This window comes from Peromyscus eremicus, chromosome 1 (assembly GCF_949786415.1).
Source record: "Peromyscus eremicus chromosome 1, PerEre_H2_v1, whole genome shotgun sequence".
NCBI classification, from domain to species: Eukaryota; Metazoa; Chordata; class Mammalia; order Rodentia; family Cricetidae; genus Peromyscus; species Peromyscus eremicus.
In genome coordinates, this window is record NC_081416.1 from 91453311 (window position 1) to 91466126 (window position 12816).

The 12816-nt window shown below is 50.0% G+C and overlaps 1 protein-coding gene across 1 annotated transcript in view; it reads right to left on the reverse strand.

Annotated features, from left to right (window-relative positions):
• Positions 1–12816, reverse strand: part of Ampd3 (adenosine monophosphate deaminase 3) — a 37565-nt gene that overhangs the window by 3535 nt on the left and 21214 nt on the right. Inside the window, exons 6-12 of the mRNA XM_059251512.1 lie at positions 9001–9195; positions 7301–7432; positions 6682–6845; positions 6041–6167; positions 4321–4484; positions 3138–3258; positions 1109–1282 (exon numbers count right to left, since the gene is read on the reverse strand). Of these exons, the coding sequence (XP_059107495.1) occupies positions 1109–1282; positions 3138–3258; positions 4321–4484; positions 6041–6167; positions 6682–6845; positions 7301–7432; positions 9001–9195 (1077 nt within the window). The remainder of the gene's footprint in view (positions 1–1108; positions 1283–3137; positions 3259–4320; positions 4485–6040; positions 6168–6681; positions 6846–7300; positions 7433–9000; positions 9196–12816) is intronic.

Genomic DNA, 12816 nt, shown 5'->3' on the forward strand with positions numbered 1-12816 from the left:
ATTTTTTGCTATTTATACAATACTTAATGACTCCATTACTATTTTGGGATGGGTGGAGTTTGTGTGTGTGTGTGTGTGTGTGTGTGTGTGTGTGTGTGTGTGTGGTGTTGTCATCGTTGTTGTTAGTTTCTTGGTTGTTTTTGTTTTGTTTTGATGGAGGCTTTCATCTGTAGCCCAGGCTGGCCACTGCCTCAGCCCCCCTAGTGCTAGGATTACAGGCATCAAACCAATACATTACTGTTTTTTAAAGGTGAAAGATTTTTTACACTCAGAAGCGAAACCAGGGTATTACATTACTGTTTTTAAGTGAGTTTGTAAATATTTTTAAAAGCATCCCTAGCCTTTCACACCATAAAGCACAGTAGACACAACAAAGATGACAGGAAGCTCGGTAATGGCTTCCGCTCTGGGTGTAAAGGGTCAGGATGCTGCAAGCCTGCAGAAGCCCCGCCCAGGACATTGCAGCTGCTATTTTTTTGCTAATCAGTGGCTGATCTTGTCAACACCAGTAGAATGTTCTGGGAACACTTGTGGCTGTTCCCATGCATGACATCATCTTTCCCTTCTCCTCCCAGAGACCCAAAGCATAATCATAAAAATACTATTAACAAAGCCAGGTGTGGCGGCACATGCCTTCAGTCACAACACTCCAGAGGCAGAGGCAGAGGCAGGAAGATCTCTGTGATTTCGAGGCCAGCCTGGTCTACATATCAAGTTCTAGGTTCTAGCCAGCCATGGCTACACAGTGAAACCTGCCCTCCCCTAAAGGGACAAGTACCATTAATTTTAAAAATTTTGCCTCAATTTTTGAATGCATGGTATATTAGACTATTAGACTCCATTAGCTTAAAGAAGAAATGGTTTTATGGCCACTTCACAAATAAAAGGAAATACAATACAGAGAGTTCTAATAACTGTACCAATATCACAGAGATACATCCAAAAAGACTCCCCTCACCACAGGCTCTCACCCCTTGTCTTCACCAAGCCACACTACCCCCACAACAAAAGTGGGCTCTGAGCTCACATCTTCACAGTGGCAGGGGCTGGGGAGCAGGCCAGGACGGATGCCTGCTGGGATACCACTGAACTTCCCCCACCTCCTCACCTTGGTGTAATGGAACTGCATGGGGTCATCGGTGGAGAGAGAGACATGCAGTCCTTTGTGCAGGAATTCCCGAAGCGGGTTCTTGGAATATTCCAGAAACAGGCTGTTGTTGCTGAGAGGAGACATGGCAATAGGGATCTGAGCAAGGTAGTAGAGATATTGCAATACAGGACTCTGCAAAAGAACCAACAAACACTCATGTGACATGTGCCAGAGGGGATATGCGGGAGAAGCGCTTGTCAATAGAAAGCAGAGGCTGGGCAGCGTCTGGACGGGTCTCCACCAAGCCCAAGAAAGCCGGGGTGCCCAGACCCACCATCCTCTACCTGTGTTCCCTCATTGCTCTGTGACATGAAGGGACTCTTGCCCACTGTTTGAAGTACCCACTCTTGGCTCCAGATTGTAGGAAGAGCTCTGAACAGGAGGCCACATCTTACACTCCCCACAGGCCCCCTAAAGTGGGCAGGCCAGAAGAACCCCATAGGTGTGAGGAATGTTCAAGTTGAGCCTTTCATTGGTTTGGATACAAAATGCCCTCCATAGGCTTGTGTGTTTGAGTACCGGGTCTCCAGCTGGTAGGACTGTTCTGGAAGGTTGTAGAACCTTTAGAAAATAGAGCCTCACTGGAGGAAGCGGGCCACTGGTTTGGGGCCTTGACATTTGGTAATAGCTAGGGCCTACTTCCTACCCATTTTCTACTTCCTGACTACAGAGGCAATGTAACCCCGGTATATCATAGCATCCCTGCCGTGATGGGCTGAATCCTTCAAAGTGTGAGCCAGCATAAGCCCTTCCTCCTTCCAGATGCTTCCTGTTAGGCATTTGGACACAGCGGTGGGAAGTGACTAGCAGAGTGCTGTTCACACTCTAGAGACCTAACCTGAAGAGAAGGAAAGAGGCAAGCTTTGGGCTGCTGTCCCTTAGAAGTGTGACCGGAGAGATGTCAGGGCCAGAGCAAGGGGATATTTTGGAAGTGACCCAATGTGTAGGGAGGCTGAGTACCCAGATTCACAGTGACATCACCTACACAAAGCAAAGCTAGATGGCCGCTGTGCCCACTGCCAGGGACTGAGTCAATCACTGACTCAATAGTGTGTCCTTTGTCCAAAGGCCTTTAGAATGAGGGCCTAGGAATATCGCCGCACAGAATGAGGGTTGTTAGTCACCGTGGAGGGATCACAACGCTGTGGCTTAATGTTATGTTAAAATTATGCTATAGAGGAGGAAGGTGGCTGGGGAAGATGGCTTAGTGGTTAAGACCATGTAGTGCTCCTGTAGAAGACCTGAGTTCAGCTTAGGGCAGTTGACAATAACCTGTAATTCCAGCTCCAAGGGATATGACAGCCTCTGCAGGCTCCTGCACCCATTCATGCACAGACCCACACACAGACATGCATGCATAAACATAATTTTTAAAAATTAGTCTTTAAAAAAGAAAGAAAAAAGGGGCTGGAAATACTAAACAACTGATTGAACTATATCTATAATGTAAGTAGGTGATTTCTGGTTACTTTTTTTTTTTAATCTAAACCATGATATGTTTGGTTATTTTATGATTAAAAGTGAGCTCAATTGCTTTGTTTTTTTCTTTCAAGACAGGGTTTCTCTGTGTAACAGCCCTGGCTGTCCTGGAACTCCCTCTGTAGACCAGGCTGGCCTCGAACTCACAGAGATCAGCCTGCCTCTGCCTCCCGAGTGCTGGGACTAAAGGTGCGCACCACCACTGCCTGGCTGTGCCCAATTGCTTTTGTTTGCTGTTTTTCCTGCTTTAATTTGTTTGTTTTGTTTGTTGTTGAGAGAGAAAGAGAACATGAAGCTGTGAAGGGAGGTGGGGAGGAGTTGGAGGGGAAAGAATAATGATCAAAATAGATGAAAAAAATGTAAATAAATAGTGAGTGAACCTAAGAAGACTCCAGGTAGCCCAGCCCTCCAGGAGCCGTGGCCTCCAGCACCACTGACCAGCAAACACTCTGAGTGGGTGATGGGGACCCAGCACACCTAGCATGGCCTCGGGGACTGGCCCACTTACCTTCTTGAGGAGCAGCCCGTGGGAAATGTTGTCAGCAGTCAGGAAGGCAGACACTAGGTGGGTGATGGAGCCTGCCTCCCCACAGTGAGGCCGGAATAGGAACGTGCTCAGGCCTCGTTCCCTGTGGAAGAGAGGCTCCAGGTCAGGACATGCCCCTGGTTTACGTTGGCCACATCCCAGCCCAGGACCCACTCCAGGGGAGAACATCCCCATGGCATGGTCAGCACAGCTAAGCCAGTGCAGCCTAGAAACAGCCCTTCCTACAATGTCGAAGCCAAGAGACCTGACGTCCAGGGCAGAGGAGGCTGGCAATAGAGAGGCCCCGGCCTTCCTCCGTCCTTCCCCCCTTCCCCACTTTCCAGGACTGTGGCCTCCGTCCACCATGAGAAACCAAGTCCAAACTCTTTACCACAGAAATGAGCAAAGGCCCAGAGGGTGACCTGTGTTGAAAGACACTGAGCAGGCCAGTGACAGAGCCAGACCTGGACAGCCTGTCTCCCAGAGCTCAGCTCAGGACCTCCTCCACCCTGGTCCCAGGCCCTTCTCTCCACCCCATTCTAAACCTCCACACCACAAACTTGGATTGGCTCCATGCTAGCCAGTGGGAATCCATGCTCCCAAAGGAAGGTATATGGAATTAGACTTGTAGAGAAGGGAATGTGGCTGTGTCCTGTGTCCCAGGTATCTGGCCCCTGCCAGCATGTGCTTCCTCTGGTTTGTGGAGGAACACAAACCTGTTCCTCTGTGCACAGGAGACCACCCTCAGGCTTGTGTAGACTGAATCTGCTTCACCCCTCCCCCATCCCTCCTGTGCCTGGACTGTGCTTATCACATGGTAGTTACATTTTTGCAAAGCACAAATGCATGTGTGCAGATTGCTGCAGAGTAAATAAGCATGCATATGTGTTGGCATGTCCTAGGTCATTCCTGTCTCAGGGATTGACGTGGAGGTATATGCTGGTGAATATGTACATATGAACATATGTGTGCAAATGTATAGCATTATTGTATTTATGATGCACATATGTATTGGCATTGAGTCTTCTCATGCATATGCCCACATGTGTGAGCAGTCATGATAAATTTAACATCTACTTGGGTGTGCATGTTGGCAGAAGTGAACACATACCCATGGATCACATGTGTGTGGAACAGGGGCTCATTCCAGGGCCACCTCACCCACCTGCGAAGGTTGTTCAGCACCATGATGTTGGCATACATGTAGTACAGGTAGTAACTGTAGGGTGGGTTCTGCTCACTGGTCCAGAGGTCTGGACTGGGACTCTTGTCTGAGAACATGTGGTCACTGTGCTTGGACTCATCATCCACGCTGTCAAACCCTGTCACCTGTTTGGGAAGTAAGGATGCTGACATTGAGGATCATCCAGGACTCAGCTCAGCTCCAGATAGAGCTTAGGAGCTCTCACTTCTGTTGGGGACCCTGGGCCTCTGCAGTCTTATCCCTCAAAGGCCTAGAGATGGGGTACAGCACCCTAGTCTGTCCCTTAGGGATTCCCAATGGGTCCAGTGGCCAGCCTGGAGAATGTCCAGCCCTTGTGTGGCACAATGAGGAAACTGAGGCTGGGCCAGATAAGGGTGAGTCCAAGCTGCCAAATTTTCCTTTTGCCATGCCAAAGAGGCCAGTGCTGCAGGAACAGCCACTGCCAACAGCAGCAGTGACAGGCTGAGGTGGGAGGAACCTACTTGATATGCTATGCACCACTCCCATCAAGTCCTGCTGGCCTTCCAACTCACCAGCTAGTTAGTACTTGAGTGTTACTGTGGGTGGGGGGGTGGGGGGGAGGTAACTGGAGCCTCATTTTATTGTTGAGCAAACCAGAACCAAAGTGAATTAGGAAGCTGTCCAAGAGGGATGACCAGGCTCTGGGCCCATATAGGCTTGTAGAATCTTAACTAAGCAAAGATGTGTTACATTTGTTTATGCTGCAGAATATTACTTTAACTGTGCAAAGGTGTGTTACTTTTGTTTATGCTGCATTTAATGATGTAAGGATGTGTGTTTAATAATGTAACGATATCTTGCCTGTTTAAGGCACCTGATTGGTCTAGTAAAGAGCTGAACGGCCAATAGTTAGGCAGGAGAAAGGAGGGCGGGGCTGCCAGGCAGAGAGAAGAAATCCCGGTTCCAGAGAAAGAAAAGGAAGAATGAAAGAAGGGGGAAAGGAAGAGGGACATGCCCGGGGCAGGAAGCCAGGCAGATGCCAGCCAACCAGAGAAGCAGTTGAGTAAGATGTACAGAAGTAAGAAAGGTAATAAGAACCAAGGCAAAAGGTAGATAAAGAGAAACAGGTTAACTTAAGTTAAAAGAGCTAGCTAGAAATGTGCCTAAGCTAGGCCGAGCAGTCAAAACTAATAATAAGTCTCTGTGTCGTGATTTGGGAGCTGGTTGGTGGCCCAAAAGAAAAAGCCTGTTACAAGGGCTGGATTTGTGGCTTTGGGTAGAGGATTCCTTTGGGTTTGCCAGGTATGGCCGTGAGACACCAGCTAGATGCCTGACAGCAGACCAGGAGGCCCTGGCCGGGGCCAGCCTCGGCCAGGCACAGCAGCGGCCCCAGGGTGTCTCTGCTCTGCTGGGAAGGACCTGGGAAATCTTTTTTTTTTTTTAAATCAGGTATCTCCAGCCTCCAGGCTAAGCGCTGGTGATTCTTGCCTATGGCTGCCCTTCTCTACTGGGGACAGACAAAGCATCACCAGCCACCACGACCCTGAGAAGCAGCTTCCCCTCCTCTTTAGAAAGCTGCTTGGAGCTGGCAGCCCAGGCCTGGGATCCAGGAGCTGGGGATGGAAGCAGAGTGGGAGGAGGAGGAAGTCTGGCCGGGCCCACTGTGGAGCAGGTGTGCCCTCCTCTGCCACACTGAGCTCACTAGAGGCCCCACACTTACGTATTTGAGGAAGAGGTGAAGCTCCCGGTGATCCTGGGGGTTGATGGTAGCCTTGAAAAGGGGCAGGAAAATGTTCTCCAGCATCCTCCCAAAGTTGGGCAGTAGTTTCTTTGACCTAAATATGTCACTGGGGAAATCAAAGGCTTGCTCGTTAGGACTTGATCTGCCAGGAGGGCCAGTTACTTTCTCAGCAGAGCAAAGCCCCAGTGTGGTGAGTGTTATGCAAACTCCGCCCCTTCCTGTGCCCATCAAACCAGAGGCCACTTCCAGAGTGAAGGGGTGGGATTCAGGCTGGGTGAGATCTGATAGAAGAGTCCTCAGATTTCCAGTGAACAGACTAAACCCCATGCCCAGCCCAGCTGGGGATGACAGAGGCACTCTGACAGGCAGTCAGGGAGAGGTCAGCAATGCAGGACACTGCCGGGCATGTTGTGGCCCAGGCTCACCCAAATCCTCAATGAGAAAAAGGCAGGATGGTAGTCCCCCACCAAGGTCTTGCCATATATTCTTCAAAAGCAAGAGTGATGTGTGCTGAGAGCCAAGCAGCAGCACCCCTGCCCTGCCTTCCCCTCAATAGCATAGGAGCCATGTAGGACAGGCTGGGGTCCCCAGAGGACCCAGGGCAGACAAACACTACTTACTAGATCCGGGGCACCTGGATGATCCAGCGCATGTTGGGTGAGTAGACCTTGTGCTGGATGAACCAGCGGGCCAGGCTGGACCACTCCTGGGGACTTCGGCCATAGATGGAGAGCCGTGGTTCTGAGTATTGGTATTTGCTGTCCTCCAGTTCCCGGGCCACCTCCTGGTACCAAAAAGAACTGAGTCAGCCCAAGAGACTCTCAGCCACATGGGAGACCCCAATCCCCAGGTGGGCCCTGAGATCCTTTAGCTACCTGCTCATGGGTGGGAGGGCTGATCTAAATCCCTGGTGCCGCCATGTAAGCACCCACTCCCCAGCCGAGGCTTCTCCTGGGAGGGAGGCCAGGGTATAACACCGGCATGCTGTAGAAACAGGCCTGGCTGTAGAACCAGGCTGGGCAGCAGCCATGTCTCCACCTGGAGCCAGCCTGCGACCAGCCGAGTTCGGGCTGCAAACAGACAGGGGTGGCACCAGGATGCTCCGAGCTTTCCCCTTCTCTCCCCTTCCCTGCCCATGCTTGAGAGCAGGAGACCAGCACTGGCCTGTGCTGCGTGGTAGAAGGGCCTTCAGGGAGAGGAAGGGACAGAGGTCATACACGCCCCTACTTTTTCACTCACCTTGACCATCCGAGCAAAGTACTCTCCTCCCAGGAAGTTTTCAGTCTTCAGATACAGGTCCCGAAGCTCACTGGCTCCCACGGGGTTGTACTTGGAGTTGAACTTGTCAAAGCGGTGGAACGTCTGCCGGCCCTGTAAGGAGGGAACACCAGCCAGCTCTACCACATGTCTCTGTAACGACCAAACATGTGTCTCCAGGCCGTCACAAGACAGCCACACTGGAAAATGTTGTCACCCCCATCTCTCTCTCTCTCTCCCTCCCTCCCTCCCTTTCTTTTAGATAGAGTCACACTATGTAGTGCAAGGTAGCTTCAAACTACAATCTTGCCTCATCCTCCAGAGTGCTAGGATTACAGGCATCTGTCACCATGCCCAGCTCTACGTTATTTCCTGCATAAAACCTAGGAAGTCCTGAATGCCAGGATCATGTCCCCTCAGTCAGCCATAGGACTCTTTGGACAGGACAGTGGCAGAGTATCAAGCTCCTGGAGGTCTGAAGAACTGGCGTACAGCGCATACAAGACCACTGAACAGTCAAAAATAACAAGTTTAGCATCAGGGAAGGTGGCTCAGCAGCTAATATGCTTACTGCACACACTATGGACCAGAGTTCGGATCCCCAGAAGCCCACATAAATGCCAGGTGGCTGTAGTGGCCCCACCTGTAATTCCAGCCTCAGAAGGCAGAGAGAGGGGATCCCCAAAGAGGCTGGCTAAGACTAGCCATGTTGATGAGCTCTAAGTTTGATTGAGAGACCCTGCTTCAAAGAACAAGGTGGGAGAGCAATCCAGGATGATTCCCAGCATCGACCTCAGGCCTCTACATACATGTACACACATGTGCCACACACATCACAGAAATGGAATCAGAAAAAAAAAAAAAGTTTTTACTGTGCCTTTTTAGGTCTGAACAGTATTCACTGTGTGTATCTGTTACATTGTGTTACTTGTCTTTGAATACTGTATTGCTTTCTACATTTTGACTACTGAAGGTAACGCTGCTATGAACACTAGTTTGCAAGTGTCTGCTGATGTCCCAGTTTTCAAAGTTTTCAAGTGTATGAGTAGGAGTCAACAATACTGTGGGATTCTGCATTTTAAAGAACCATATGCTGTTTCCACAGCAACTGCACCATCAGTCAGCATTTTAACAACTTTGAAAATTAACAAGGTTCATGATAGTCATCACTTTATAAATCTTTTTATTTTAATTTATTTTTTTATTTCTGTGTGTATGCCCATTTGGCTGGATGTGTTCCAAGTGCATGCAGTGCCTGCAAAAGCCAGAAGAGGGCACTGGAGTTCCTGGAACTGTAGTTACAGGCAATAGTGAGCTATGGGTTCTGAGAACTGAATCCCTGTCTACTGCAAGAGCAGTAAATGCTCTTAACTGCCGGCTCTCCAGCCCCACAGTCGCCATTTTATAGACAAGAAAATAAAAGCTTAAGTGAGTCACCCACGGGCACAAGACTCCCAAGTGCGATTAGACCCTGGAACCATCCGACTTCATGCTGCCATAGTCTTCCTTCGACCCATGTTTGTTCCCGGCCCTGTTATTCAATAGCACCAGATTCCTTCCACAGCCTCGACTACAAGGAGAGGAAGATGATTCCCCAGCCACCCACTGTCCAAGCACAGCTATGACAACTTCTATGGGCAGAGCACCCCCTGCTGGCGATGCCAGGGCCGAAGCTCACTCACCGCATGGACGTCCAGCGAGTCCACGGTGAGGTCGTAGGGGTCCATGTGCAGGCTGTCGAACACCTGCCGTAGAGTGATCTTCCGACCTAGCTTCTCGGCCACAGTTCTGTCAGGCTCCGTCTGGTACGTGTGCTTGATAAAGCGCAGCAAGTGCTTCTGATTCATGCAGGCCGCTGCATGAATGTGCGTGTCTACCTGGAACACATCCCCCACTGGCCAATGAGCGGGGTCCCCTCCCCTAGTGACCAAAGAACCGCAACCCTCGATGTGGAGCAGAGTCTTAGACTACATGGGTGATGTTGCCAGTGCCCACCATTGCCCTTCCATCCCCCAGGCCTCAGAGCTAATCTCCTTCCCTACAGCCCTGCCACTCAGCTTACCTCCAAACAGCATTAAGATATTTTTGTTTTGGTTTATATTTTCCCCTCTTGACAAGTCCCCAAATGGCCCTCACATCCTCGGGGGCAAGCCCCAAACTTTATCCTGGAATCAAGGCTGCATGCAACCTTAATTCTCCCCTTCCCGCCACCCCATCACATGTGGGTGTGGCTTCTCAGGCACCAAGCTACTCTGTGCAGCATCACACTGCCCATGCCTTTCCTCAGCCTGGCAGGTCGTCTTCTTCCCACCAAGTTCATCTGTTTCATTCTGCTTCCTCCACATGGAAGCCAATCCTGATGCCCTGGGTACAGCTAAGCCACTCTCTCCCTGGCTCAGCCTTGGCACTCAGTACAGCCGTCCACACTGATGGGCACATCCTCCTGACCCCTCTCCTATGTTTCTATCTACCTGGGAGCTCCTCAAGGATAGGGACCAGGTCCACTGCATCCAAGTCTATAGCACCTACCCCAAGGATTGGTCCAAAGTACCAGGTGAGTCATGAGTGGATGAGTAAACCCACGGTGCCATCAGTTCCAATGGTTTCATAAAACCATTGAAACTCCACTCTTCCCACTGACTTCTCTGGGAATCCCAAAGAAATCGCCCTAATAGAGGTAAAAGGATGGCCACCATACCTTTCTCTGTCAATTCTACCTCACCCCAACCCGGGAATTCCAAGCCCCATACAGCAATAGGTGTCCTGACTCTAAGCCAACATGTAGACTCAGACCTCAGAGCCAATTCTAACTCACAGACAGGAACCTAGAGGTTGGGTCCTCCTGCACTTGGTAGAAACAGATTCCTCAAAGGAGGCACCAGCAAGGAGCCCAGTGGGATCTCAGCATCCTTGTAGAATGTCTCAGGTCTTCCACAGCATGCTGAACTCCCAGGACAGCAAGCTGTCCCTTTACCTCTGGCCTCTCCTCCTTGGTCTCCTGTGACAGCTCATCCTCACCCCAGACCTAGGACACTTGTGTCTTTAAAGATTATTTTTATGTATGTGTATGTGGTTGTGCTCCAATGTGTATGAAAGAAGGTGAGAGGAGAGAGAGAGAGAGAGAGAGAGAGAGAGAGAGAGAGAGAGAAAGAGAGAGAGGCAGAGGCCTGGCGGGAGGGTGCTGAAGAGGGCATTAGATCCCCTGGAGATGAAATTACACATAGTTGTGAGCTGCCTTCCATGAATTCTGGGAACTGAACTTCAATCGTCTGCAAGAACACCAAGAGCTGTAACCACTGACCATCTCCCTAGGCCCCATCTGTGCCTTTAAACTTTCCACTAACAACTCCCAAATGTGGACCATCAGCTGAAAGTTCCAGAGCTAACTAGTTGCCTATCTGACACCTCTATTTGAGGAATTCAAATGTACCCCCAAAACTATACTCTCCATCTCAGACCGCAGCCTAAACCTGACCATCTCCCAGGCCTTGATGTCTGAGAAATGGCACATTCTGAACTCAGAGGTTCACCATGAAAAAGTGGGGGATGCTCAGTCTGCCCATCCCCTTCTCCGGGTACCAGCCAATCCCATCAGTTCTACCTTCCAAACAGATGTGCTCCAACCTCACAGTCACAAGAACTCTCTTTCCTGGTCCCTGCAACTTCTCCTCTTGTCCTCTATCAACTCTGCCAACCCCGCACACACAAGCTGGAGCTGACTTTTTCTTTAAACACTGTCATTAATTTTAGGGTGAGGGTTGTGGAGGTTTGAATGTATTTGGCCCCCATAAGCTCATAGGGAGTGGACTATTAGGAGGTGTGGCTTTGTTGGAGTAGGTGTGGCCTTGTTGGAAGAAGAGTGTCACTGTGGGGGTGGGCTTTGAGGTCTCATATATGCTCAAGCCATGCCCAGCGTCTTGGTTCACTTCCTGTTGCCTGAAGATCAAAGATGTAGAACTCTCAGCTCCTTCTCCAGCACCATGTCTGCCTGCACACTGCTATGTCCCACCATGATGATAATGGGCTGAACCTCTAAAACTACAAGCTACCTAATTAAATGGTTTCTTTTATAAGAGTTGCCATGGTCATGGTGTCTCTTCACAGCTATAGAAACCCTAACTAAGACAAGGGCACCCCTAAAATTCCAATCGCCCTATCGCCTCTTTTTGCTATGTTCCATCTATCAGGCTAAGGGAAGAGGTAACTAAGTCTTGTCAGCATGCTGGGTCACCTTGCATGAGCTCAAGAAGACCAAGAGGTGCTCCCAGGCACCAGCCTGTACCCTGGAGCCGCAGCTGACTGGGCTCTCTGCCAAGGCTGGGGTGAGGAGGCACTGACCTCAAGCCAGGAAATGCTGTCCACAGCTGGTTGGTCATCTGTAAGGCATGCCAATCAGACATTTGATCTACTGGACCTCTGTGTACATTATCCCAGCCAGCCCACGGTGTTGGACACATCAGTCACTCATCAGGGTCCTTCCTGCCATCAGTTTCTGACACTCCTCCAAGAGGGACAGAAACAACTCAAAGCTGTGAAACCCGAAGCATCACACAGAGCAGGGCTGAGGCTCCAGCACTTCAGAGCGGAGACTAAACAAGATCAGCCTGGCTTTGCTCAGTGTAGTGTGGCCTAACTACTATCTCAGCATGACTCCACACATTCTTCTTCGATTTTAGCTATGTCCTCCAGCTTCCCAGCCATACACACTGCCTGCTGTGGCTCCCATGAGTCACAGGATAGAGAATGAAAACAGCTGGACCATCCAGGAGTCACCCAGTCCAAGTTTCAGAATCTCAAAGGTGAGTCTATTAGGAATAAGTAAAAAAGGTCTTTATTGGAGATGAGTGTCTTCCATTCACCAGAAAAATCTACATGAATACTCTACGGTCACATGAGATCCAGGTTCACACAAACAGTAACATTTCAACACAGGACTGGTTGGTATCAGGGACCTGAGCTAACAATGGCCATTCCCACAACCATGCAAACATGAGTAATCAATAACACTTTTTTCTTTAAGCTTGAATAGCTTCAGGGAGCCGATCCCCACTGGTCAGGCTTGGCCCAGATGATACCTATGGTGTCCCTGATGTGACACTTTAACCAAAGTGGACAATGCCCATTTGCATCTAATACCCAACATGCAAGTAGCAAACACAGCATCTCTTTCTAAGCACTGGGCAGAAAACGTGTCTCAGTTACAGGGTCCTTCCAGTTGGGGCTCACAGTGTCATAACTCATTCCTACCACCCACACAGACACATGCCATGTCCCAGGCTCCTGCCTTCAGAGCCTGGCCCTGGACCTGACAGCCACCACAGAAATAGGATGCCCTTCCCAGTCACTGTGGATTTTAAAATCCCAGTCTTGTCCCTAGGACACAGATTCTGAGGAGGGTAATAAAGCATCCAGCACCCAGCAGGCCAGCTCTCCCACCCTGGAGGAACAAGCACAGGCCTAACTCAGCAGCTTTGGACTCATGTTTATGGACTAACCAA